Consider the following 27,626-nt stretch of genomic DNA (forward strand, 5'->3'; position numbering starts at 1 on the left):
TATGTGATCATAGAAGTATATATTTCAAGAAAAAACGGCATCTCAGCTTTGTGAAATAGGTGAAAAAGCCCAATATTAGTACAAACTTACCTTTCTTCACCTTTCTTTTTAGATAACCTTTCTTTTCATAACATCATAACTTTATTCCCAGAATATTTTTGGTTTTATTGCCATAATACTTAACTTTTCCTCCCAACCTAATTTTTCAAAAAACTGGAACTTTATTGTGTTTTGTTTGTCATAATATTACAACTTTAAAAAAAAATAACGTATTTTTTTCTTTATAACTCTATGTTACTAAAATTCTATTATTTTTCCTCACAATATTACGAGTTTGTTCTCGTAATATTGTGACTTTCTCTGTTGTTAGAGCATGACTTTTCCCTCTTAATATTTTGACTTTATTCTCGTAAAATTGCAGCTGTTTTTTCTATTTCTGCTGGGGTTTTTTCCAACTACTGTAACTTCATTCATTCCTTATAATTATATGAGTCATAGAAGTATATATTCCAAGAAAAAACTGCATCTCATCTTTGTGATATAAGTGAAAAAGCTCAATATTAGTACAAACTTTAGTGTTTGCTCTTGTTTTCCCCATTTTTTTTTTTTCCAATTATTTAACCTTTCTTTTTAGATGATCTTTTTATTCGTAATATAATAACTTTATTCCCATATTTTTGGTTTATTGCCATAATACTTAACTTTCCCCCCAACCTAATTTTTCAAAAACTGCAACTTTATTGTTTTTGTGTTTGAAAAAATAACGTACTTTTTCTTTATAACTCTATGCTACTAAAATTCTATTATTTTTCCTCATAATATTACGAGTTTGTTCTCGTAAAATTGTGACTTTTTTTCTTGTTAGAATACGACTTTTTCCTCTCCATATTTCAACTTCATTCTCATTGTTGTCATTCATGTTTTTTCCATTTCTGCTGTTTTTTTTGTTGTTATTTCCAACTATTGCAACTGCAATCATTCATTATAGTTATATGAGTCATGTAAACATATATTTAAGTATATATTTATAAGAAAAAACTGCATCTCATCTTTATGATATAAGTGAAAAAGCTCAATATTAGTACAAACTCCAGTACTCTCTTTTTTCCCCCATTTTTGCTGTTTCCCCCCCCCCCAATTATTTCAACTTTCTCCTTACATAATCTGTCTTTTCATAATGTTTTTACTTTATTCTCATAATATTTGTAATTTTTTTACTTTGGAACCAATTGACCATGATAAACGAGGGGTTACTGCATTGTAAATTTATTTTAAAATCTCCGATGGAGCACCAAGAGGTACTTGTACCGCAGTTTGAGAACCAATGCGCGACACAGCACGTATTCCAATACCTATAAAAAGCCAGCAGGTGACAGCATCACTCTGCGAAGATCTTCCTGTTGCCTTTCCATTCCATGTCTATCTATGGTGTTTAGTTTTCATGAAGCTCTCTGAAAAATGGGTCTCGGGAGACAAGCTCCATTCTTTCTCCCTATTTGGCTGGACTGGCAAAAGCACACAGGCACTCGATACAACACAGATATCCTTTATTGAATCGAAGACAGAGAGCGCACGCACACGCGCACGCGCGCGCACTCTCCCTCGCTGAAAGTGAGACGGTGAAGCAAGCGGGACGGGAGACAGCCAAGCTGTAGCGGAAAGGGGGGAGAGGGGGAAAAAACGGACAAGGACAAACAGATGCGGGGAGACAGAAAAGGAGAGGCAGGTGCTAGCAAGGAAGCGCAGCATCTGCGGCATCTTCTGCGAGCAGCGAGGGGAAGCTTTGTGATCAGCAGAGCCATAAACGCCACCGAATGGTAAGTAAGCGCGTGTTTGCGTGTATTATAACCTACAGTTCACACACAATATGCACATTGCCATTCACCCGAAGCCTCTTTAAGCCTCATTACATCCCAGTCTCAATGGATATCGTTTCTGCCGCCGACATGACACCGCTCTGTGACAACAAAGTGGTGTCACAGGTATCCTGGTAGGCGCTCGTAAAAAACACACACACACAAAAAAAACAGGCACTGCATTCCTTACCGCTGAAGGAAGGTGATACTTTGCGTGTCACTAGCATTTAATTCCCTGCAGGTGCAGATGAGGTTCTGACAGCCCTTTTTTTAAAACTGTCAACTTCTCTCTCATTCATATTATGTCACTGCATGAAAAGAATATTTTTAATTATTTTCACAACGTCAGCATACGTTCTACTTCACGTGGACACAAAAGGCATAACACCATAGGTAGGTAGGGGCTATATACACCTATTATTATTTATTATTATTGTTGTTAGCGTTATCATTGTGTAATTATGTTATGTTATGTTATGATTATGTGAATTAAAATATGTTCAATGTCTTATATAGAGCTATATTTGCATTTTCTAATTTTGTATCACTGCTAAGCCGTCTATGGTGTCTAAAAATGCGATGTTAAGCATGCCTGAATAAACCAATAAAACCATGACCAAAAGGTGGAAAGAATACTAAAACATTTTACTCAAGTTAAAGTACAAGTAGTAATTAGTAATGAAGTAAATTGACGCCAATGCAAGAAAAGTACAAGTCGAAAAACGTCAGTAAAATGAATCAAAATGTGGTCAAAATGCCTTGGAGGACATGCTAACATACTGTACAGGTAATAGAGATATCCTCAACATGTTATAATAAATGGTTGATGACTTTCAGGCAATTAGTTGCTAAGTCCCGCCCATGCCTGTGCAAATACGTTTTATTTTATTTTTTCAACCACAACACGTGCTTGTCAGCCCCCTTAGGGTGCGTACCAAATTTCGTAGCGATGCGCCTAACCAACGTACATTTACAAGGGGTCATTTGGTAGAGCGCATTGAGTTATGTGAGAAATTTCAAGTTCAACTCTGGGGTTTAATAACAGCGCCGCCGTGTGTGTTTGTATTCGTCTGGAAAATAATAGCACAGGGAACACAGTAGGGGTGCACGTCCTGCCGAATCTTTTACCTTTTTAAGTGTAGCGGTTCAGAGGAGTTAGCTCAGGTGAACAAATATTGTCGTGTACTGCGCAGTCACACGGCTGGACAGTCCATTTTAACGGGGGGGCATACAAAAAAAAATACTTCAAATGATGCAAAGTGCAATTATAACAAATAAATTTTAAATTATAACAAATTATATAAAGTAACCACTTTCCTATGAAATGCATTGGTGAATGCATTTTATTAGAATCTAATAAATGCAATTTTATCTCCGCACTGGAGGGTATTTGGACCCCCCCTTATTGCTTCGCGCTGTATGTACAGTTACAGCTACAATTAAAGAAATATCCCAATAAATGTTTGGGTGTATCATCACGTTACTGATAAAAATACACTATTGTTTAACCACCGTTCATCATTCCAATGGTATTATTCATGGAAAAGGCCTTCCTGCATGTAAGAGACACATCAGCAGGGCGGCTAATTTGTTTAAATGCAATATTCAAGCACTGCTATTTAATGATAACCAAAAAACGGCATCTTGTTTTGACAATGTGTGTCGGTGGCTAACGGCCGACGATGCTCCAGCTTGTATTTGTGTCTGTGTCTCCGCATTGTCTTGGCGCCGTCCTCGAGGGCATTGTAAGATTCCTCCTACCACTCAGCATTCAGACGGTGGCCTGACGTTATTACTAAAGTGGACTAGAGCCTTCCAAGGTCATTGCTGGAGATCAATTGTCAGGCTTTGAGGAACGACGTCACACAGTGCACTCGATTGCACACGGTCATGTCATAGATTAGCGATGATGACTTCCTAAGGACTTCCATTTATCCATCCTCCACATACAATCTTCTGGTCACTGCTCCACATTGTGGGAACTTGCATGGTGTACCAAAGCAACTCTGATCCCCATAATATCAGGAATATACGCAAAATAGGAACACACACACACACACAGTAATATTTCATATAATGCAAGCATCGCTACACATCTTACACTACAGCCCAGAGCTTTGCCAACTGTAGGTCAGTCAGCTACGGACGTGCGAGCTGCAAGTTTGACCGCTTTGTTTTTCTTCAGCGAATAGGCTATCCTATTACGCTAATGTTGCTAACATTTGTGTTCTGTCCCACTCCTTAAAGCGATTTTTTGTCATGAAGTTGATCCCCATCAGCAGTGTAGTGCATCAAGGGTGACTTACCCCCCTAACGTCTTTCCTTTGCTGACGTAAACACTTGTGGAACACATCGAGCGCAGTGATATGACGGGAGAGAAAGTAACACCGAATGATTGTGAAGACTGATATTTTTGGAGGAGACATTTTTGGGAATTTACACAAAGCAGGATTCCTTATTTATAAATGGAATATTTTCATAGTTAAAGCGCATAGAAAAACTGTTTACGACCTTCTAAATATGTTTTTTTAACATTATTACAGCCCTCTAGACATAAAATAACACCCCTATAGTCCTATAATACCCAGGGACACTCAGACACCGCAGCCTTCCAGGTTGGGAGACGACCACCCTACCACCGGAACCATGCCGCCCAATTTTATTCTCCAATATAGTAGGCATAATAAGAGAAAATAAGACATTTAAGACATAAATAAGACTTTGTATGTTCCCCCAGGAATGTGTTCCAGTCCTGGGGGAGCTGAGTGACTTTTAGAAAGTGACTTCAGGGGTTCAGAGCTGAGTTTTCGCTTGCACATGTTAGGGCTCATTGTCCCTGCTGTGAGATCGTTCAAACCTGCAAATGAAAGCCTGTTGTTCTGGCGATCAAGCCTGGTGCTTGTGTGTCTCACCGAACATTACAGTAACATTACTGACACCTAGTGACCAGTGTAGAACACAACATATCGTCACAACGTCTTTGAATGAGTCTTCTGAATGCCTGATGTTTGTATTTTTGTTTGCCTTTTTTTTTGTTTGAAAATGCTTCATTTAGGCAAGAAATAAATACAATTTGTTTTAATGTGCATATTTTTCACTCATATAGGCCATGTGCAACCACATGCCTCCATTAGGGGCAAGAATTTTTTTTCACGCCCCCCGCCAATTTGAAATACTATTGAGGACCTGTAGTATTTACAGTATTTATTTCTCTGTACAAACCACTGTATGAGTTGCTGGCAGCCGCATCTTTCAAGCATGAATAAATACACTGACAGACCTTCCAACCTTGACAAAATTTTGCCTCTCACACCCCTCCTGACACTTCACCACGCCCCCGCAGGGGGACTCACCCCACTATTGGATAAGCACTGTATTACGGGGATTGATTATTTCCTAAAGATGTACTTCAGCTTTAACCATGGTCCTTTACCTTCTAGACAGCAACTATCTTCTTCAGTAACATACATTATGGCGACTCTACGTGTCCTCACAGGGAATTTAGAAGACACGTAATAAATACGATCCCACACTCGTGCCTCGCACTCAACATTTGCGGAGCAGACGGCGCAATCAGGTCTCAAAGAGAACGCACCCCGATGAGCGCTCGTGATAAATAAAGCCGCACGTTGGGTCTGAGCGGGTTATTGTCTCGTAGCAACAGAGACAGGCGTCGCATATTTACGTTCAGCAGCAGCAGTGAAAGCAAACCTCAGTCTGCTTCCACTGGACACTGTCGTGGTTTTGCTTTTCTGACATCAGTTTATTCTGCTTCCCTCAGTCGAGTATGAAGAGCTCGCAGTCCAACGAAAGTAGAGGCATCATCACGAGGTAATGAAATAAATTCCTCTGGAAATGACATTTGTGGCGCTCCCTATGAGCGCTCAAAATACTTTGGAAGACATGCTAGCATACATGGAAGATGGATGTCCTCAAAGTCGTATAGCCATTACAACAAACGGTCAATGACTTAGTTGCTAAGACGTTACGCTTGATTGCGGCCGTGTTTTATCAACCAATCTTGCTCAAATTTGACACACGGGCTTGTCAGTCCCATGACTGTGCCTACCAAATTTCACGGTGATGCGGCGTAACACCCGAAAGTTACAGTGGGTGTTTTGTTGAGCGCTATGTGCTGTGTGGGACATTTCAAGTCAATCCGACTCCAAACTTTGGAGTTTGATCACGGCGCCACCATGTAGAGTTTTTGTCGGAAAAAAATAATAGCACGGGCAACACAGTAACGGTGCACGGTTTGGATCATTTTCAGCCTTTTGTGTGCAGTGGTTCAGGAGTAGAAGCGTTGTCTGATACAAACATGACTGTAAAAACAAAATCCATTGACCAAGCTATTCTACATCAAATGTGCATATAAATGTCTGTTTTTAACTTTTCCAAAAAACTAAAATTTGTATAAATATAAACTATATTTTTTTATCCAAAACCAGATGGTTCTCCTTCAGCGTCCCACCATCACCTCCACAGGACATCTAAAAAGCTAAAGACCATATTTGAGGAATCAGAGTTATGCAGACTCCAGCATCCATGGTGATGGGCATCGTCTTCGCCCCCTTGGGACTGGTCCTGCTTTTTACCGCCGCCATCACCCCCCAGTGGAGAGAGGGGCAGACCCGTCTGGACCTAGCCAGGCCGGGGTCGCTTCTCCGTACTATGATAAAAAGCCACGGATCTGTGGACTCTCTTCTCTTGGTCCGCTCTGATGGACTATGGGAGAGCTGTCTTCAAGTGGAACACTCGGAGCTGAAGCAGTGCTGGCCAGTCGCAGGTCCCTATCAGCGAGACCGGAGGGTGCGCCTGGCGCAGGGCCTGGTGCTGACCTCCCTGTTCCTGTGCGGCACGGGTATCGTTCTGGCCTGCATCGGCGTCCGCTGTTGGACAGACATACCACTGCGAGGGGTGGCGGCTACAGGTGGACTCCTGGTGGTGATGGCCGGGCTGCTCAGCATGATCGCTTTGGTGGTCTACACCCACAACCTGGAGAGGCTGGGGGTACATGACTCCCAACAGGAGGTCAACAACACCCGCTTCCCTCAGCTGAGCCTGCGCCCGGCTGGCTCACTCTACTTCGGGTGGCTGGGTTCATGTTTACAGGTGCTGGGAGGGGGCGCCCTCGTGTTCAGTTTCAAGCGACCAAAATGCCGAACCTGCCCGGAGTTTGCCGCCTGCCCCGCTTGTCGTCGGTGCTCAGAGATTCGCAACAAGCCTGACTCAGATATGTATGAAGTCAACTGTTAAAATAAAGTGTTTTTTTGGCCTTTCACTTCCATCCTGCTGTTGTTTGTGAAGACTTTGCCACTTCTCCGTTGCCAATTCTGAGATTGTTGCAGGACTGAAGACCGATCCTCGAAAAGGTTGTTGCGGATATGACTGATGTATATCCCGGAGCGGCCTTCTACAGCCATGCTTTGTACTGTTAAACAACATCACACTGTGTCCACACTACCGTATCCACCTGGATATAAGACGTCCCTCTGCGTAACGGCTGCATCTTTCCAGGTCATGTGTGAGCGCCAGGAAGAAAAGCTCGCTTGTAGACATAGGTCGGTCTGCATGCACACATCTGACGCCGAATAAAACCACTTTTGTCTTATATTCGAGTCGTTACTGTAAACTTATCTTACTTGTTTACACTTTCCATCTGATGTCTCTGTTCACTGAAAATGGTGAAAAAATATTTTGGCATAGCAGATTGATTTATTCTGTGTAAAAAAAAAAAAAATGTTGAAACTCACATACAGGTATATGTGCTCGCACATTCAGCATTAAATAAAATGCATTCAAACAATCGTTCACCGTGTGAGTGTAATGATACTGTTGAAGGAAATATATTTGGAAATATCCCTACAGTGTGACCACAGAGCTATGAAGTGAGTCAGTTCATTAGCTGAATGAAGCAGCCGTTCACAACTTGATGACATTTAATTCTTCATGTGGCATGACGTATGTCTGTCTTGCAGAGCTCGCCATTAATATCTCACAAGTGTCAGAAAGTGCGAGTTTGGCTTTGAATTGGCGAAAGACATGAGTTACAAATGTATTTCTCGTGTGAAAACAACAGGGCCGCACGGTGGCCTGGTGGTTAGCATCTTGGCCGCACAGTCAGGAGAGCCCACATTCCAAAAACAAGCATGTTAGGTTAATGGGCAACTCTAAATTGTCCATAGGTATGAATGTGAGTGTGAATGGTTGTTTTGTCTGTATGTGCCCTGCGAATGGCTGGCGAGCAGTCCAGGGTGTACCCCGCCTCTCGCCTGAAGTCAGCTGGGATAGGCTCCAGCATACCCGCGACCCTAGAGTCTCGATCAATAGTCCCATCTGCCGTTTTATACTTGTTTTGCTCAGACCATTGGCGTCAGTCTCTCCAACGTTTACTTTCTCCCTGATTCCTTGACGAAGTAGGGCGACTACATTCTGGACCATATCTGGCTGGTGCAAGCTGTTTCTGTTTAACCTTTGACACACTTAAACAGATGCTCATATGTAACGGCTGCCAGCCTGTGAACCTGTAAACCTCACTCCCTCTGCCTTAAGAGCTGCGCTGAACACGTGGTCGACAGTCTGGGCTTTTGGCCGTGTGGTCAGCGCTCTCGCCTCCCATTACGAAGGTTGTGTGTTCAAGCCCCGGTGCGGCAGTGCGAAACAGGGCGGGTTACACATATACTCAGCTAATTATCTAATAAAGCATTATTTCGATAAACTACTTGTAATCATTCCCAAAGTTATTAGATTAATTGATTAAACGGTTATATCTATACTGTATTATTTTAAGGCACTTAACAATAATTCAATGAAGACATCAGTGCAAACAGTTATTCTAAAATCTATTTGTAATCATTATTTACCCACTCAGTAAATTGTTTTTGCCTACAACTCCCCCCTTTGTGGGCCACTTTTTCTACAATTTACAAATAATAATAAACACATCCTGATTGACAACCTTGAGAAACTAGAATGACAAATGTGATCATAAGGCTTGTTTTTTTAATTATTCAGTAAGTCTTACAGTGGAAATGAGGAGGTCCGGTTTTAGAAACATCTCATAACTTCACAAGCAACACTCAACCGTGCTCCACAACAGCAAGACCATCTTCTGTCATAACTGCTGTATGGTTCATAAACAAGTACGGTATGCTATTTTTTTTTGAGGGATAAAATGAAATGAATTTTTGAAACAAACACTACCATAGAAGTGATTTCTGAATGTACATTTTCTGTGCAAAAATATTAACAATTTGTACATCTACCAATAAACAAAGCACATGCTGGATGCAAAGTATTTACACATCACATTATAGAAAGGTATGTCCTTTACAGTAGATCCCCAACTATTCACATTTTTCTTTTCTATAGAAAAGAAATCTTTAAAAGTTTAAATAATTTGTTTTTTTTATGGAAACTCAACTAGAAAGTGGTTTGACTCTACAGTTTCTCGCAGGAAGATGCTTTGACAAGACATGATGTAACCGCACCCTGCACATTTAGAATCGGTGTGTCCGTTATTTGCATATTTTCCCTCTACTACGATCTACTGTGCTCTACCAAGAAAATTAAATACATGCTGGAGTTGTTATACTGACGATTGGCAACTTGTTCAATGCGTAAACTTGAGCTGTGGCAAGTTAACGTCTAAAATGTGCTTCTTATGGACAATTACATCAAATATTTCACAGGTAAAATGTCAATAAAGCTTGCGGTACATGACGGATTTGAACCTTCTGTCACAAGGTGGGAAAATACTGCAGCTCTGCAGTAAGACGTGTCTAATTTTAAGTCTTTAAATGTAGAAATAGGTCTCGGACGCCTCTCCGCTCTCCCTCATCTCGCTCAGCTGTTTGTTGATGGACTCCTGCAGCGAGCCCAGTGAGAGCTCCAACATGGGACTGCTCTCCACCGCCGCCAGAGAACCCTGGGAGACATCCAGGAGAACATCAGAGGGCTCGCCGTCAACCAGCTGCTCTCCGTCGCTGAGGCTCAGTCTGTACGCGCCTTTTGTCTCTGCGCTGGTTGTTTCCTTGCCAACCGTTTCCAAGGCAACCTCATCTGCAGGCGTGTCCTGCACAGGAGAGTCGTTTCCTACTTTAGAGGCCCTGAGCGCGGCAAGTCTCTCGATTTCTTGAACGAGCTCCTCGTTCTGCTCCTTCCACTGTCGGTACTTTGAGGCTGTCAGGGTGGAACCTTCCAGAATTTTGTTGAGCTGTTGCAATTCTGCTTCTTTGGCCTGGAGAACAACGGAGGTTTTTACATTAGCCCCTGTTCACACTGCTTTTTTCCGCTTTTTTGATGAAGTCCATCCGGCAATATTTTGCCTTCGGAGATAGTACCTGAGCCGTAACACTGCCTGTGTGTATGGGAATTCCACAATGCTGGGACTTGGGTGTGAGGATTAAAATCCGAGACTTCTCCCATCTATTACATGTCACAACGCGCTGTGTATCGCACTGTTGATGTATTATATCATTTCAGGATGCCATGTCGTTGTGTGAAAGAGCACACAGTTTTTGCCGAGTTTTGTTTAAAGGGCAAAAGAGGATACATGATCTTCTGTTCCAGCTGTGATGTGGCAATTTTGTGGAATCTGTATATGTAGGGGAGGCTATTTTGCCTCCCTCTTGGGTCCGAAAAATGTCACAACACTGGCGCTTGTACGCTGCCACAGCAACAGGTGGTGCTGTAACTCCTGAATTCACGGACCAAAAAGTGATTTTGGTGGTGAATCTCAAATCTATCTCAAAACTATAAATGAAACAAAATTTAAAGATCTGTTCTAAAATGTTTTTAAAATTAAGAATGCATTTTTACACGTTGAATGTTCTGAACTCCTGTTTCCAAGCCAGCCTATTGTATTGAGTAGAAAAAAATGCTGCCCAGAGGAGTACTACTATATATAACGTGGATGTAGGTCAACAGCACCTCTGCTGGTTGCAGCAGTGTAGTGCACTCCATTTTTACCTCATTACTCTTACAGGGATAGTTCGGATTTTTTGACATGAAGTTGTATGACATCCCCATCAGCAGTGTACTACATCAACAGTGACTTACCCCCCAATTGGTCCCGCGAGTCCAGTTCTGGTCGGATTTCCGTAACATGGAATATCGTTCCACTTGCTGGATGTAAATGTATTTTACTTATTCGAATGCATTTTGTTTTGAGAAGCCAAACTCCTTACTTAAATGGCCCCAGCAACTAAGCAGAACTACGTTCCTTGTCACCAAAATCCGACCAGAACTGGACTCGCGGGACCAAGTGAGAGGGTAACTTTATGTCAAAAATCTGAACTATGCCTTTAAGGTGTGATTAATCCATAATTAAATTCCACACTGCATATTTGTTTTTGTCAAATTAAATCATGATTTGAACACATGTGCGACTTCTGTGTGTTGGATGGTCGAAATAAACCCGAGACAGAAGAGAGAGTTCAAAGTGGAGGGTTCTTCCTGCTTACCTTTAGGGTGCTCTGCAGCGCCCGGAGAGTGTGAGCTTTCTCGTTGATGACGGGGTTCTTGTTGCGGCGAATGAACGACCTCCTGAAGTGGTCGTGTGTCAACGGCTGCTCGTGGCCCATCAGAGAGACTCCTCCTTCCTTTATGTTGTTCAACATCTTGCCCATCTCGTCTTCTGGCACTGCTTTTCACACAGAAAGGCTCGTAGATTTAGTTTGGACAGTTTTTTAGGGTTCTGTCAGCACCGAAAGTTCATAAAAGATAATATTATGGCTTCGTACCTGTCCCTTTGCTGCCCCCTGTTGCAGGACTTGACAGTGGCACCTTGTTGGTCTTGTTGCGCTTGCGGCGAGGCAGAGTGCTAGACTGCACTTTCTGTCACATTTTATCAAATATTCAGACTTTTTTGTCACAAAATCCTGTGTTTACATTGAAATTACACCGACCTTATTTCTTCTCCGGGGTGACGGGGAGCTCTCAGTCTCCGATTCAGTCTCGCTGTAACACTCTGTGACAAAACATGTGCACAATCAATGACATTTTATAGGCAAAGATATACCTCATAAGGCTATAATGCAGAATGTGTTTCCTTACAGATCATAGCAAGTAAGCTGTGGGAAGTAATGGATAATAATGACATATATGAACCTGGTGGAAGAGCTTTTAATAGAATAATCCACCATTAATTGTTTTTTTTTTATGTGTGAGTACCTTCTTCACTCTCTGGACCTGGGCTAAGCTTCTCGTGCTTCTGTATGGCTGTGATAAGAGCGTTAATCCACCTAAAAACAACAACATGTTGATTTAAAGTTGCCATTAATGGTGGGAGTTTACTGTATTATTAATGTAAGGCGTCATATGTGAAATGAACAGCAGGGGGCAGTGTAGACCAACATCTGTTAAGGTTTGACTTAAGTCCTTTAAATACAGTAAATACTTCATACATTTTAGAGCAGGGGTGTCCACATTTTTTTCACCGAGGGCCACGTACTGTTTTTTCTGTAATAGTTTTTTTCCCTCAGAATATGACGACGTTTTTCATGTAAAATGACAACTTTTTTTCAGCATAAGACAGGGGTGTCCTCAGTGCGGCCCGGGGGGCCATTAACGGCCTGCGACTGCTTTTTTACTGGCCCTCGGCACATTCTAAAAATACGATTAAACAATAACATGTAAAAACCAACAGCAAAAATGGAAAAAAAAGCAGTAATTTTACAAGAATACAGACAAAACATTAAGGTAGTAAAGTCATGATATTAACAGAAAAAAACTGCATGAAGTTGAAATATTATAGGAAAAAAGTTGTAATATAAGAAACAAACCAAACAAAGAATTAAGTTGAAATGTAGGCAAATTAGGTTGGGTAAATGCTATAATGTTATGATAATAAAGTCAAAGTATTACGAGAATAAGTCATATATGAGAAAAAAACGTAGAATATAGAATGTTGATTAAAAAAAATAAATAAATAAAAACAGTCAAAAAGTAATGTAAGGAGAAACAGTTCAAATAATAATAATATTAATATCACTGATAAAATGAATGAATATATTTTATATGTGTAAATATATATCTACATTATATGAAATATTTTGTTTGGGTTGATTTTTCAGTATGCGGCCCTCAGTGGAAATAGTTTGGACACCCCTGGCATAAGATGACAACTTTTTTCTCGTAATGTTATAACTTTATTCTGCTAATAGAATTTTTCCCCAACCTAATTTAAAATGTGCAACTTCATTCCTTTTGTTTTTTTCTCATAATATCACGACTGCAGAAAAATACATCTTTGTCTGAATAGTTCAACTATATGCTTGTAAATGACATGTTTTTCCTCACTTATAGACTTTATTCCCGTAAAATGACGGTTGATCTTCCTATTTTTGCTGTTGTTTTCTTGTTTAATTGTACTTTTAGAATGTGCCTTGGACCAATTAAAAAAAAAAAAAATGCCGCAGGCTGAAAATGCCCCCCGGGCCACACCTTGGACACCCTTGTTTAAGAGTCAGTGACTTTATTGTCATCGGAGATCAATTCATTATTGGTTGCTCTTACTTGCTCATGTCGCTGACGTGGTCGGCGGCAAAGAAGAAGTTGCGAAAATGTTCGTGGCACATGTTGAACACACTTGGCGGAGGTACAAAAACAAAAAAAGATTTTTTAAAAAGTTGTAAGAAAACGTTAAGACTGACTGAATCACACAAAGTATTAAACATGAATAAAAACACGTTGGTGCTTACTATTTCCTCTTGTGCTCGCCAGCGCCCGCTATCTTGTAACTGCTGATGTTGACCAAACCCTCTGCCTTCTCCTCCTGAAGAAAAACATGCAAAGGAAGTGGATGAAGTCTATACAACAGTCGAAAAGTTTCAAGTGCATGCAGAGGTAGATAAAGCTGCTGGATGCCAACCGCTCATGACGCTTGTACTAATGCCCATGGTTTTTTTCATCCGGGGCTAATTAGAGACCCCTGCATTTATTTGCTGGTGTTAACTCAATAGAGGTGTTAACTGAAGCATTTATGGTAATTGTTCAGACTGGACAACTAGTAAGTGAGGAAGGAAGGAAGGAAGGAAGGAAGGTGGCTATCAAGATTTAGTTAGATAAAGCTCCATCGGATTTTTCTCGATATGTGATTACTTTTACTCTATTTTTCCCCTTTTTGCTGTTTCGTTGGGCCTTAGTTTTATTTCTACAATGTGTTTTTCCCACAAAATCCGCAATTTAGACCCCCCTGCTTTTATAGCTCTTCATCGGGGTTGAGAGTGTGACATGACAAATACTCTGCGAGCAACCCCAACTCTTATCAACTATTTTGCTTGTGAGCTTCCTTCACAGCGAGTGAACGATGGCAATTAAAAAGAGAAGGGGAGCGTTGTTGCAGATGGAACTAATCGATGTGTAACATCAGGCATTTTTATTGCAAATGTTGATCTGAAATCGGAGAAGGCATTTGCGCAGTCGTATACACACGGGAAATAATGTACTACAAGTCAACCAATTGAAGTCAGGCTGGGCGAGTCATTGAAAAATAACCAAAATCGTCATTTAGCGCTTCTAATCGACGTAAAACTGCCGTGTTGGTTATTTCGGTCCGCGCCCGTCCAGGTTGCCCAACTTTGTGTCGAAAGACAATTAAATTTGGTAATTCTGCCTTGTTTACAATTCAGTAGCTGTATTTGGAAGACCGGTTGAAATTCACGGCTTCATCGAGATTTGGCAACGACAATGTAATCCAACTGTATTCACACTGACTTACAACAATAAATCAAGCGAAGAAAAATCTGCATTTACCGAGAGTCATGTCGTTGTTGTTTACAAGCATCGCGGGATCGGAATTCGAGAATGCATCAAAAACGTACTCGCTTGTAAGTCAGGTGTTAGGTTTACATCGAGGAAATATGCTAAGTTCATTTTCTTAAGAGAAGGCACGAAACTTTTCACGTGCCTGTTGATTTAAAACCAAAATGTGAGGTTTTTTTGTACAAGAGAGTCATTGTTTTCTATTTTGACACTGCAATGTTTGTTTTGTTTGCATAAGATTTGAATTGATTTGATTCTGTATAGAGGATAAATATTTATGAAGCTTGCAAGAAAAACTTTTTTTTTTAATTCTCCTTTTTTTAGGAAAATTAAATGTGATTTTTTTCCCCACTCATTCTAGTTGTGTATTTTCAGTTCCATTGTCCCGAGAAATACCCCTAAATTGTTCATCTGTGCATATTCATTTCATTGCGAATGGGATAATCGTACATTAGCCAAAATTGAGATTGGAGGTGAAGCCTACAAAGCGTATTCAAGGGTCAAAAAGTATACCGTGTACAAAAAATACGTACATGTTGACAAGTCTGCTACATACTGAGTTCCTTGGTAGGACAGCTACTAGTTAGTTATTTAGCTAGTTAATCAACGATATAGGCTCTTAATTATGGTAGTTGCTGTGGTAGGAGTGCAACATTTGTAGCGCCTCGGCTCTCAGCTGGTGGGTCGGGACACAAAAGTGGGTTGCAGATCTACTCTGGGTGGGTCGCAGGTTATTTTGAAGGAAATGTAGCAATATTTTCGTCATCTTCCTCTTTGGTGTATGTTCATTACACAGTTATAAGTGAAATATCTGATTTTGTCATCATTAAATGTTAATTCAGGCATTATTTGTATGCATGTCGATATAAAAAACATATACATGTATAAAAAACATAAAATAAATATTGAAGAACTAAATAAATAGAAACATTACGATGACTTAAATTGTAAGAATAACAGAAAATACATTTAAAAAAAAAATAAATAAAAGTGGGTTGTGACTTAATGATCATTGGAAAACATGGGTCCCAGGTTGAGACCATTTGAGAACCCCTGATCTAGTAGCTACGAAGTACGGTCCCTTAGTTGGTCATCAGTAAAGAAGGTTTGCTAACGACAAAGAAATGTAGTTCCTCAGCTAGATAGCTAGTAAATTTAGAGTAAGTTAGCTACAGGCCAAGTAAATAAAGTACTGAGGCTGTCCACAAAAGCCACAAAACAAAAAAAAGCTCAACACACACTCTCTACCGTATTGACCTGAATCTACCCCAAATATTGGACAAACCCAAAGACAAAATTAATTTGAAAAAATACTGACTTGCTTGGAGGGCAGTCGTTTGGTGCTACCTGTTGATTTGCATGTAGAAATCTTTCGATCCCCCAGAATAAAAGATTTTTAAGCTACTTTCTATGGGGAAAAAAAATGCTGTCTTCCCAAAACTGTTGGTAGAATTTGACATTGTTGATACCCACCTGTTGGCTGGTGTACCAGTAAAGGCACGGCCCCTTGAGGACGAACCAGAAGCGTTGCCACTTCTGGGCGATGAAGACGCTACTCTCCCGTCTCTTCTTCCACAGCCAGCCATCGCAGTCAGGGAGTACCAGCTCGCGGCAGGACACGCGACGTCGACTGAGGGCTGTCGACATCCCTGAAACAAGACGGAACCATCAGTTAGAGTGGTCTAAAATATCAGAAAGAAACTGTTGCATCCTGTCAGGACGCACCTTTCGTAGAACTCTTCTTTGTGTCCTTATTTCCCTGAGAGAGAGACCAGAAACTCGTGAGTTAGCGTCTGAACATCGACTGGCTAACGTTCTTCGTTAACATTTTTGTCTCACCGTGTGGCCCACCATTTCAGGACAGGAACAGACACTTGCTCGGTCTTGGCGGATGTCGAGAGATGAAGAATTTCCAAAGAATCCGTAGGGTGAAATGCTTCTGGGCGACGGCGTACGAGCTCTTCTGGTGAGCCCTGGCGAAAGTCTTGAACCAGCCAAACTATAAAACTCGCCTAAAATACATCAAAGCGAGGAAAATGGATTTTCTTTCTAGATTGTTTGGATTTTTTTGTGGCCTATTGGAGGACATCTGAAGGACTCCATTGGAATCAAATATAAGAAAGGACAACTTGAGAACTTAGTGTGCAGCAACTGAAGGGTTCCTGGTGTCTTACCTGAGGCTGATAGTAGCGATGAATCTTCTTGTTGGTCTTGATATGGCGTGAGCCCACCTTCAAGCTCCTTGTCTGCAGACAGCTCAGACTCCTCCTGTCCTATAGGCTCCTCAGTCACTTCTGGACCTTGAACGGCTCTCCTGGGAAATGAAGAAACTGCTTTGTTTACCAGTAAAGTTAGCCTATTTTCCTCAGAGGTTTTTGTGTTCCAGGCCAAAAGGATTGTTCATTCCCACCTACTCCATTCATTTATCTAACACCATCTGTTCTCCATCACCTCGCACCGTCTCCTCAAACCTCCTAAATCACTCCCTTTCCTCCTTTCCAACCCATTTCTTTTCCCTACTTGTTGGAATCTACATGTATCGTAACCTCCCTCCTCCATTTATCAGTCTACTCATTTCTTCCCATCAGTGGTGGACCGTGGGTTTACAGAGTGGAATTTACAGCATTCACACCCTTACGGCAAAAACCTACCGGGACCTGGCAGATTAGTGAGGTCAAAGTGTTGGTAGGAGGGTCCGTGCTGTATATCACGCAGCATACATCTAGAGGGTAGCTAGCAGAGTTACTTCGTCTACTAGCATTCAACCGTTAGGAAGGAAGGGTCGGCTACCTAACCTACGTTAGCTAGTTAAAACAAGACTGAAATAGTTTTCTTTGTCTAGTAGCGTATGTCTACTAGCTAGAGAGTACAGATTGTCATTCAGGTAGGAAATTGGTTTGACTATGCAGTGTTGCAGTTCCTCAACAATGGTGACTTAGCTTCAGTTAATTAGGTAAAACTACATGCTATTGCCCCTTACTACCAACGTAACAAAGATGAATTAGTTCTAGTTAAATTCCTAACTCTAGAGATGATTTTGTAGTAGGAAAGCTATGCCTGACATTTTGTTTTATACGTTTAGTGGCTAGCAAGCATAGTTAGTCAGTTGTATATTGTTGGTTAGTTGTGTTGTTAGTTGGTTAGTTAGTGTGTTAGTTACCTAGCTAGCTAGCTAGTTAGTACAACTACCAGCCTGAAAGCACAATTAGTCAGTCAGTTATAGGTCATTGGTTCATTATCAATATCAATTAGTAGTTATCTACCTAGTTACTATAACTAGTAGCTAGAAAGCGTAGTTAGTGAGTTTGTTACCGGTGATTTGTTCGTCATCTATATCACTTAGACAGTTAGTTAACTACCTAGATGGTACAACTGGTAGCGACAAAGCGTATTCAGTTAAGTAATTAGTTCATTAACAATATCAGTTGGTTGTTAGTTAGGTTGTTAACTAGTTAGCTAGCTAGTCAATCACCTACATTGCTAGTATACCTTCTTTATTGCATGCAATTTCACTTTACAGGTAGGAGCAAGCAAACCTAGTTAGTCCAAAAGTAATTGGTGAATTAAGTACAATAATTACTAGTTAGTTAGTAGCTAGTCTGCTACGTAGTTATTATGATAGGGTGACCATATTTTAATTACAGAAAACGAGGACATTAGGGCCGGCAAAATCAAAGTTTACTCTAAGAGGCCTTATAACTTCAATACATTTAACATATTCCTCCTCTTTATGTATGGAAAACAGCTGCAGGTATATTAAAAATAAACTATCTATAGCAAAAGACACAAATTCACAAAAGAACATCCAAAAACTCACACGAAAATGTTTCCAAAAACATTGAGTGTCACAGGAACCTGCTTGTTAAGTTTCGGAAAGTTTCGAAAAATGCACCCTCTAAAGTCACAAGAACTTGGAAATTTGAATCGCCGTTGAATATGATGTCCCCAATTTCACAAGACTGCAATTCAGCAAGCGGCGAGGACTAACTCATATTGATTTTTCTTTGGCTTTTTGCGGCTTTTTGGCAACGCTATTTAAAAAAGCTGCCCACACGGCAGCCTCTCAGGGATTACAGAGTGCCCTAATGCTGGCCCAGTAAAAGAGAATGAAAACCAGGACATTTTCATCACTTCCTGAAGAAAACAGCACAGGACAGGATGTAAAAACAGGACATGTCCTGGGAAAACAGGACGTTTGGTCACCCCATATTATAACAAGGTTATTTAATTTATGAACTTCCCGACATGGTACAACAAGTTAAATGCAAGTTAAATGTAAGTAAGTTTGCTTTAGTCTATTAAAACTAAATGGTGTAGTTTCTTAGTCCCTTGACTGGAGTTAGCCAGCTAGCTATGACGCTAGCAAGTCTTATTTATTCATTTAGTTAGTTCTTGAACATGGTGATTAACCTGATACAACTGATAGGAACCTGTGTTAAGAAGGTTGATGATGATCATATTTATGCATTTCAAGGACATTCAAAGCAGCAAAGACATAAGATCTGACCTGAAAGATAGGGACCTGACAGAAGCTGCTACTCGCTCAAATATGGAGTGCCTGGGATTGTCCTCTTCCCCCTCTTCTTCTTCTTCTTCCTCCTCCAAACTGTCTTCTTTGTCGTCGTCGTCCTCCTCCTATTCCAAAAGACATGGACATGTGAGGCATCTATGGATGTTTTAGGACAGCCTTTTGAGGTCTCCATCCATCCATTCATTCCTTCATTATGCTATTTCCAAGATGAGATCACAACACGTGCCCAGCCTGCCTCCCAGAGTCTTTTCAGGGCACGCAGCTGACTGAAGTGCCTTTCTGTGTTTTCTCACCCTACGGCATCAACTAGATTTTGGTATTTGCAACAGAACCCAGTGATTTGACAGGATGAATCCTTGAATGACCTGCGCAGTGGGGATCCGTCGGACTGGATCTCGGCGGGTCAGTGACCCAGAAGACTTCTTCAGGACCAAAGTGACCCCGCTGGGATTCTCCCGTAGTTTCTTCACAAGGTTAGCCCTGCTCCAGCCCACCTAGGACACCAACAAACTAAGTTATTCGTACTTGTGACTCCAAAGATGCATCAATAAGCTGTCGTCTTTGCTTTTTCTTTGGCTTTTTGTTTCATATTTAATTAGTCAATCTACTACAAAGTCTCCTAATTGGAATAGTTGTTGTAGTACAGCTATATTTACGGTGGAAAGGTTCGTTTTATACATATAGCAGCTAGCAGGCGGAGTAGTTCAGAGGCTAAGTTAGTCGCTAAGTCATTTTGTAAGTACAGGTGGTCCTCGGATTATGACGTTCCATATGACATGTCTCTCATAAGTTAATTAAAAACCTTACTTTGCTCCGTAAACACGTGGCTCGCTCGAGAACTAGTTACAGCGATAATGCTGAGGAAAAATAACATGTCTCCCAAGGGGCGGTGCGCCAAAGAAAAGGAAAGACTTCACCATGGAAGTGAAAATGAACGTACACAAAAAGCTCAGAGAGGAGAAGCGCCCACCAATGTGGGCAACAACCGTTCGAGACCTTCAATGAGGATAAAGATGATTGAATTGTAGTGAATGCTCGCGGAGGCGGTTATCCTTCCAGACTAGCCTGGGATAATATTTTAAGAATGTACAGTAAGACAACCACAGGGATAAAAGTAAGAGGTTGTGTTATTTTTATTGCTGTTTCATTCAATGAATGTATTTAATCATTTTATAACCTTTTTATATGTCCTTCATATGTTCTTCTGTTCTTCCATCAACCCTCAACAATGATTTGGAGTGCATGAGAAAGTGAAAAGGAAAACGTAGCTGTCTTTGACCACATGGTCATTTATTAATAATCATGTGAGGTGTATGGAAAGTTTTAAGCATCAGAAAAACTAAAAGGGATAAGGGATTTTTGATCATTTCATTTTCAACATAGTCCCCCTCAAGGGCTGAAGACTTGCTCCAACGGCGCTGAAGCGCCTTTATCCCGGTGTGCAGCTATGCAGCTATGACATCATCATCACAGGCAAAATGGCGACCAGCCAAGGCTTTTTTCATTGGGGGAAAAGATGGAAGTCGGAGTGAGGGGGCAGGACTGGCAAATAAGGTGGATGGGGAACAAGTTTGAATCCACAATTGTGAATTGTTGCCATGGCAGCCACTGAGTACACTGAGCCACTGCACGAATTTCTGTTTTCTCCGTTTTTCACTGAATCCTTGACCCTTGCTTATTCAAAAATCTGCAAAAAATATAAGAAGCATGTTCGAATCTTAAAATTTGGCAGGAATACTTACAAAAGGTTGAACTTTCAGAAAATCGTAGGTTTGACCATGCATCAACGCGATGCTTAAAATTTTTCATACACCCCTCGTATATTAACACAACACAGCAGCAAACAGAACCAGTCTTGTAATACCAGTAAGGAGCAAACGTCTCGGCCAGCATTAATGTCGCTGATGAGCTTATTGTGAACTAACATTTGAAAGCACACGCAGCAGTAAATCAAGCTTCTGAATGCTGACCACATAAGACGGAGTTCATAAAAACTACATCAGAAGATTGTCCACAGCCACAGTTGTTGTAAGCCAATATTTTTTTGAATGAATCACAAAAAATTGAGAAGCTATTTGCTTTTGTACACAACCCACCCCGAGACTGTAGGAGACTCAGTGAGTGAAAGCTGGATGATGGAAACAGATTATTTCTACTTTCCTGGAATAAAATTAGGCAAAAAGGCTCACCACTATCTGGTTGTTGACTTTGATCACTTCATCCCCGGCCAGGATCTTTGCGACATCGCTTGATGGCTAAGAAACAAGGATTAGACATAAGGATGAAACCAGAGGTGACACCGTTGTACTGCACAGGAAGCCAACATAAATCATGCTGTTCTACAACGTGACTAGTGGTGAGTCACTTGATTCATCTATCGCTGTAAAAATAAAGAAATATGACGATATCACAATACAGTGCCTCACAGATTAGCTTCAGTCAAATCAATTCAGATACTTTTTAAGGCTGCATTCTTGTTGCTGTTCTCACACCAGCTAATAATCACTCATCCACCCCTTAATCACTGCCCTGTTTTGTTTACAGGCTCGTTTATCTATGGCTTGGTCTGAAAAACAAATGCTTTGTTTTTGTGTGATCAACCGAAAATAGCAAACGGGTATGTTACAGCAATTTGGTATGTCAAATGAGGACGGAACCACAGTTAAAAAAAAGTTTCAGATACTGTACAAGAGTGGAAAATTCAACGTAAGGTTGAGTTTGGCACATGCAGCCCTGAGTAAGATATTTATAAAACCCAAATATTTGCAGCACAAGGCTTTCTTTGTTTTTCTTTTCAAAAGAATGAAGTCAATGAAGTCCACTCGTAACAAATAAGACCTGATTTTAAAAACCATGCAGTGTACTTGTTGATGAAAACTCTCTAAAAACTAAAAATCTAGAAATCAAATTGAAGCAATTTTATTTTCCTGTCAACGACATGGAGGGTTTGTGACAAAATTAAATAAATATGAAACTAATTAAATTTAGGTCAATTAAAAAGTAATATAATCGACTAAATTCATTTGGATCATCATTTTGTACATTTCGGTATGTATTTAATTGGCTTCATATTGATTTCATGTTGATGTTTTGAAATTAAGTACTATATTTAATTGGCTCCATAAAGATTTAATTGGGATACAACATTTTTAGTTATGTACTGTATTTGATTGGCTTTATATAGATTTAATTGGGATACATACATTTTTATTTTGTACTGTATTTAATTGGCTTTATATTCATTTTATCATGATAATATTTTTTAAATTATGTATTTAATTGTTTGGATATTAATTTAATTTTGGCACAAACTACTCCCAACAACGGTTTCATGTAATAAAATGCAGATACAGATGGCCATTTGGACTAGCATAAAAAGTATTTTTTTTAAAATAATTCTTAAATACAATCTTACACATTCATTTCATTGTAATTTTTTTTTAAATTATGCATTTATTCGGCTTTATATTCATTTCATTTTTACAATTATTTTTAAAATTGCGTATTTAATTGGATTTATGTTCATATAATTTTTTTTTTTTTATTATGGAGAGAATTGGTTTCATATTCATTTAATTCTGATAATCATTTTTTACATGATGTATTTAATTTGTCGTCTTCCAAGATGCCTGAAAGTTGTATTATCACTCATCATTTATTCTATTACCACTAACACAATGCACACTGAAAACGGAACGCGCTGAAGTTGGATTAAAACAAAGAGCAATCAATTCTAGCAGTGACACATGAACCGCAGGCATGCCACATGTTGGCCACCCTGGGTTAGGCTGCTTTCATTCCAATTAACACCAGAGTTCATGAGTTCATCAGCACTGTCAGTTCATGTGAATAAGAAGTGATTTTGCAGTTCTTGGAGTCAAAACAACAATCTGACCTCTGTTGCAGTTCCAGTCACATAGTGGCTGCTGGAGCCAATGGATGTTATCTCAATGCCCTGATGCAAAAGACAATGGAGGAGAATATAAATGACAGTTTCGACTGGTAAACAGAGATGGTGGTGTATTTAATCAGCAGAGTAGCATAGCATCATTCTGTCAACAATGTCTGAAATATTGATGACTGTCTCCAAATGGATTGCCGGCTGGGTCTCTAATTAGCCATTAGCCTGCCCTGATTAATTATTTTCAGCCATAAGAGCAAACTAATCTCACCCAGGAGACACAATCAATATGTTTCACACAGCAACACAAACCAGACCAGGCTGCCGTAATACACACACTGCCATATCCCTTAAAATCCTGTAAAACTGCATGTTATCTTTTTTTATCATTAAATCAAATAATTTCATCTTTATTATTATTAGCAGTGACAGTATTTCTATTATCATTTAAACCCCTCAAAAGGAGGAAGGGAAATAAGAATGTATTTGTTCTCATTGTGTATTAAACACCCAGTGGAAACAAACTGAATCTGTTTTGTGTTTAAACCATAAACCATAGTAGCAGACAACCACAATGTATCCACAAGGCCTCCTCCTGTTGTTTATTATACTGTACTAGAGGTAAGACAATGTAGCGATTCATTGGGAACATGCCGTGTTATTAACTATTGATATATTGAGATTTTTATTAAATACTTTGGATAACTATTCCACCGCTGCTTTCATTAATTTAGCTTCCAGTGCTCCTCAAAAGGCAAGTTAAGTTTTTGCAAAAAAATTGATTTCTTTTACTCAATTATTTTTTTAATTTCACTTGAAGACTTTGTAGTTTCTGTTGTACCACAACAGATGTCGACATAAATTGAGCAATTGTTAATAGAAAAGACCCGTTTGGGTCCCAAATTTTATGTAGACAAAAGCGGTCGATGGTGTACAGTATGTCGTTGTAGGCTTAAACAGGCACTTTTTAGAAAGAGATGACTGCCTCGATTGTATAATCATGCACCAGGAGAGATTGTTATCTAGTGGGATGAGTTTGCAAAAGAGGGAAGAAAGAAGCGCTTGCTGGAATTAAAAGCGACACCAGAAAGTAGAAAAAGAGCTATAGTTCAATGCAAAACAGGAAGGCTGAGAGTGGAGTACCGTATTATCAAGAGGTTTCATAAGGAATAAAGAACCTTGAGTTGGTGAAAGAAGTGATGAGCAGACGCAAACGATGACATAAACCATGATGAAAAATTTGAAAGCGAATACAAAAATCACTGAAAGGTATAGAAAAAGTTGTGCGTCAATGAAGGTCGGTGACGGAATATCACCAGAAGAATGTAATAATACATTACCAGATGTTCTCCAGGTGACACAGGTACAAGGTCCACGCTCTCTAGTTTGGCAGTGTTGGTGAGGAGAGTCTCCGAGCTGCAGCTCAGGATCTCGTCGCACACCACCACCAACTGACGACACTTTTAGTGGGAGAAAGAAAGAACAAGAAAACAGTGGAATGAGGACTAAAAACCCACAATAATGGAGGATAAGAGAGAAGAGGATTTACCACAGAGATGATGTCCTTCTCCTTCTCATAGACAGATGTGTTTTTCTGGTGGAAAAAATGTCATGCTCAGTGTTATTGATAATGATATTGATTGGTGAGGTTTTGCGGAAATGGGACAAGCTGACTGAAAATCCACGTCCTATTTTCTCTTCACAGCACCAATCAATTACACTATGTTTTTATCACGTTACCCTACGCCACTAGTACTCAAATGGGAGTACAAGTACAAGTTGATATTTTGAAAAAATGTATACAGTATATACAGTGGGGAAAATAAGTATTTGATCACGACTGGTTTTGTCAGTTACAATCCCTTTAGTAGTATAGTATAGAACTTTTATAGTGTGTACCGGTAACTAGCCCTGGTGGTGTATTGGTCCGGGGCTAATGGAGATGTCCAGTGCCAGTCCAAGCCCAGATATATATATATATACACACACAGTCAAACCTGTCTTAGCGGCCACCTTTATAGAAGGGCCACCTGCCTATAGCAGCCACTGAAAAATCCCCCCCAGCAAATTTACATGTTATAGACCCTGTGTATAGCAGTCACCTGTCCAACGCAGCCAGCAGCCACCCATTTTGTCTCCCTTGGTCAATATCTGACTGCATATAGCAGCCAAATTACCAACTCAAGTAGAAGCTTCATGCACGAAAAAGTTTTGTTTTTCAATCAATGAAGGCGTCATGTGTAGACTTTAATTACTGAGTCCTAGCTCAGTCACAATCATTCACAAGCTCCACACAAACTGTCAGTTGTTCCACATAAAAAAGCCGTCTTCTTTTGAGCTTGCTATTTCCTGGTCAAACATGTAACTTTAAGAGCATTTGCACCAAAACATTACCGCAAAGTAGGCTGGGAACAGGACGTGCTCCCAGCGACGCTACAATAAAAAAAAAAAACATATGCTAGCATGCATGCGGCAGCGGGAGCAAAACTGAGTTCGGTTGTACTTAACTGAAGTATTTTATCAGTTATCAGTTATTATTAAGCCTCTAGCTTCCTTTTAGTAAGTAAAAACCTTGGCTATGATTGCACTACATTGTCATGTAGACCTACAAAGTACACTTGGAAGAACAAGAGGTCAATAAATGTATTGCAACTGATGTGAAACTGATGAGGGGTAAGCTTTGCTTCTTCCTACTTCTTTTTGGACATGCAAAATTGTGAATTGTACTATGTGATGTGCTACTGTTTGACTCATGCATGTTCAGGATTAAAACCATGAACCATAATAACAAGCCTAGTAGTGCTGTACAACTTTTATCAGCAGTCCGCAGTGCCCTCTACTGGTCAACATTATTATTATTATTATTTTCCCTTTTTTTTCTTTTTTTTCCTCTACTGGTCAACATTCAAACTGGACGCCAACATGTCTATAGAGGCCACCTGTCTATAGCAGCCACTTTTGCAGACTCCCTCTAATGGCCGCTATAGACAAGTTTGACTGTATATATATATATATATATATATATATTTTTTTTTTTTTTTTTTAAAGCCAAATGAAACATACAACTGACTCGCTATAGCCACCCCTGACGGGATAAAAGCAAATGACAAAAAAAAAGTAAACAAAATTAAAAAATTGCACCTGAGAAGAGACTGTAGAGAAGAGAATGTAAAAACAAATCCAGAAAAAAAAATATATTTTTTTAAATTAAGCAATTAATTTGTATTTGCATTTAACATTTCATTAATTCATTAACTTAACAATCCCAAAAAGGGCAATTTAAGTTGATTTCTTTGTTTACAATTTCGATTATTTTATATGTATTTTTAATTCCAAATGTTTCAAATGTCATGTCATATTTCAGGCATGACCACTCTGATGGTGATGTGACAGTAGCACTGGGCTTTACATATTTTTTTCAACCAAAAATGCTTTTCTCTGTTTAGGGCAGTGCTTCTCAGGCCAGAGGACTTTCGATATTAGTGCAGACCTGCAAACATGTATGAATTTTTCCATACTCATGATGCAATTTGACTCTTAAATACGCTTCACTGCTCTCCATTTTGTTGCATTTCTCTGGCTTCGGTTTTGGAGTTCAATCTGTACAGTACAGATAAATAGACAGACGGGGCGGGACATTTCTGTCTGGGGCATGACAGAAAATAATTGGGAACCACTGGGTTATAGGGTGTACTTGGCTGAAAGAAAATATGAACTCTGCCTAGCAACAGGTGCAATCATGTGACATGACCAGGAAAAAAAAGCAGGTATTTCTCTCAATCTATGTTGCAGCATATGGTAGATAGATAGCATGTTATTTCAGTGGTGAAGCGTCATTTTAGTAAGTCAAATGTTTAGTGTTATCCATGCTAATTACAGCAGAAATTACATATTTTTTTTAGTTATTGGTTGGTAACCCAGCGTATATTTTCAAATAAGAACAGCACTGGTTGTTTTGAAAGCGTCTTTTAGTACCCTGAAAGGCGCCCTATAAATAAAATGAATTATTAATATGCTGTGAGAAGAAGTGCATAAGAAGAGCACTGCTTCCTTTCATTAGCCTCAGCCTGCTAAGCCGATTGGCCCAATCACACACCATGTGACATCACATCACAATAGTCACCACCTCCACCTCCATGTGCAATATTTTTTTTTTACTCTGTGTACTTTCTTATTGTTATTAATGTCTTGTGTACTGCATACTGTGTTGCTGCTTCTTGAACCTTAATTTCCCTAGGAGCACAGGTCCAAGGGAGCAATAAAGTTCAATCCGCTACAACAAGGGGTAGCACCTTCTTCTTGCCATATGACAGAAAATTCACATGCATCTCTGCTTTCTCACTGGACACTATTTTGGCTTTTTTAGCCACCACAACAGGAAATGACACGACTGTGTGCAGGTTTGGCCACAGGTTGACATAAAAAAGCCCACACATCTGTTCTCACACACCAGTGACCAGGAGATGTGAGACCCTGCAGCATATTCCACATTTAGGGAATATTCTTTTCATTCTCATTGTGATACAGACTGCAGCCGTTTGGCACACATCAGCGCTTGAATTCAGAAAAAAGT

General features: G+C 40.0%; 2 protein-coding genes across 6 annotated transcripts in view; one reads left to right on the top strand and one right to left on the bottom strand.

Moving 5' to 3' along the window:
* cnksr1 (connector enhancer of kinase suppressor of Ras 1) overlaps positions 1 to 27,626 on the bottom strand; it is a 72,335-nt gene that overhangs the window by 29,242 nt on the left and 15,467 nt on the right. For 2 of the 4 annotated variants that reach the window (XR_008573526.1, XM_054797459.1), the window contains exons 5-20: positions 24,603 to 24,647; positions 24,394 to 24,513; positions 23,048 to 23,107; positions 21,342 to 21,407; positions 19,518 to 19,646; positions 19,129 to 19,256; positions 16,796 to 16,935; positions 16,461 to 16,633; positions 16,347 to 16,380; positions 16,095 to 16,270; positions 13,559 to 13,632; positions 13,374 to 13,445; positions 12,030 to 12,100; positions 11,765 to 11,826; positions 11,600 to 11,693; positions 11,321 to 11,502 (exon numbers count right to left, since the gene is read on the bottom strand). Coding sequence is in view for 3 of the 4 variants with exons in the window: in XM_054797459.1 (XP_054653434.1) it covers positions 11,321 to 11,502; positions 11,600 to 11,693; positions 11,765 to 11,826; positions 12,030 to 12,100; positions 13,374 to 13,445; positions 13,559 to 13,632; positions 16,095 to 16,270; positions 16,347 to 16,380; positions 16,461 to 16,633; positions 16,796 to 16,935; positions 19,129 to 19,256; positions 19,518 to 19,646; positions 21,342 to 21,407; positions 23,048 to 23,107; positions 24,394 to 24,513; positions 24,603 to 24,647 (1,626 nt within the window). In the remaining variant the exon portion in view is untranslated. Of the gene's footprint in view, positions 1 to 8,836; positions 10,096 to 11,320; positions 11,503 to 11,599; positions 11,694 to 11,764; positions 11,827 to 12,029; positions 12,101 to 13,373; positions 13,446 to 13,558; positions 13,633 to 16,094; positions 16,271 to 16,346; positions 16,381 to 16,460; positions 16,634 to 16,795; positions 16,936 to 19,128; positions 19,257 to 19,517; positions 19,647 to 21,341; positions 21,408 to 23,047; positions 23,108 to 24,393; positions 24,514 to 24,602; positions 24,648 to 27,626 lie in introns of those variants that run through there. The other 2 variants (XM_054797456.1, XM_054797457.1) reach the window with 2 other exon arrangements.
* cldn23l (claudin 23-like) lies at positions 809 to 7,656 on the top strand. 2 transcript variants are annotated; one of them, XM_054797467.1, is made up of 3 exons: positions 809 to 1,817; positions 6,305 to 7,093; positions 7,205 to 7,656. In XM_054797467.1, exons 2-3 carry the CDS (start codon positions 6,384 to 6,386, stop codon positions 7,242 to 7,244), a joined length of 750 nt encoding a protein of 249 aa, XP_054653442.1. In that variant the 5' UTR covers positions 809 to 1,817; positions 6,305 to 6,383; the 3' UTR covers positions 7,245 to 7,656. The 2 variants fall into 2 exon arrangements, with proteins under 2 accessions (XP_054653442.1, XP_054653443.1); XM_054797468.1 differs by lacking the exon at positions 809 to 1,817 and adding an exon at positions 5,331 to 5,687.

Source organism: Dunckerocampus dactyliophorus, chromosome 13, assembly GCF_027744805.1.
Source record: "Dunckerocampus dactyliophorus isolate RoL2022-P2 chromosome 13, RoL_Ddac_1.1, whole genome shotgun sequence".
In the NCBI taxonomy this organism is placed as follows: domain Eukaryota; kingdom Metazoa; phylum Chordata; class Actinopteri; order Syngnathiformes; family Syngnathidae; genus Dunckerocampus; species Dunckerocampus dactyliophorus.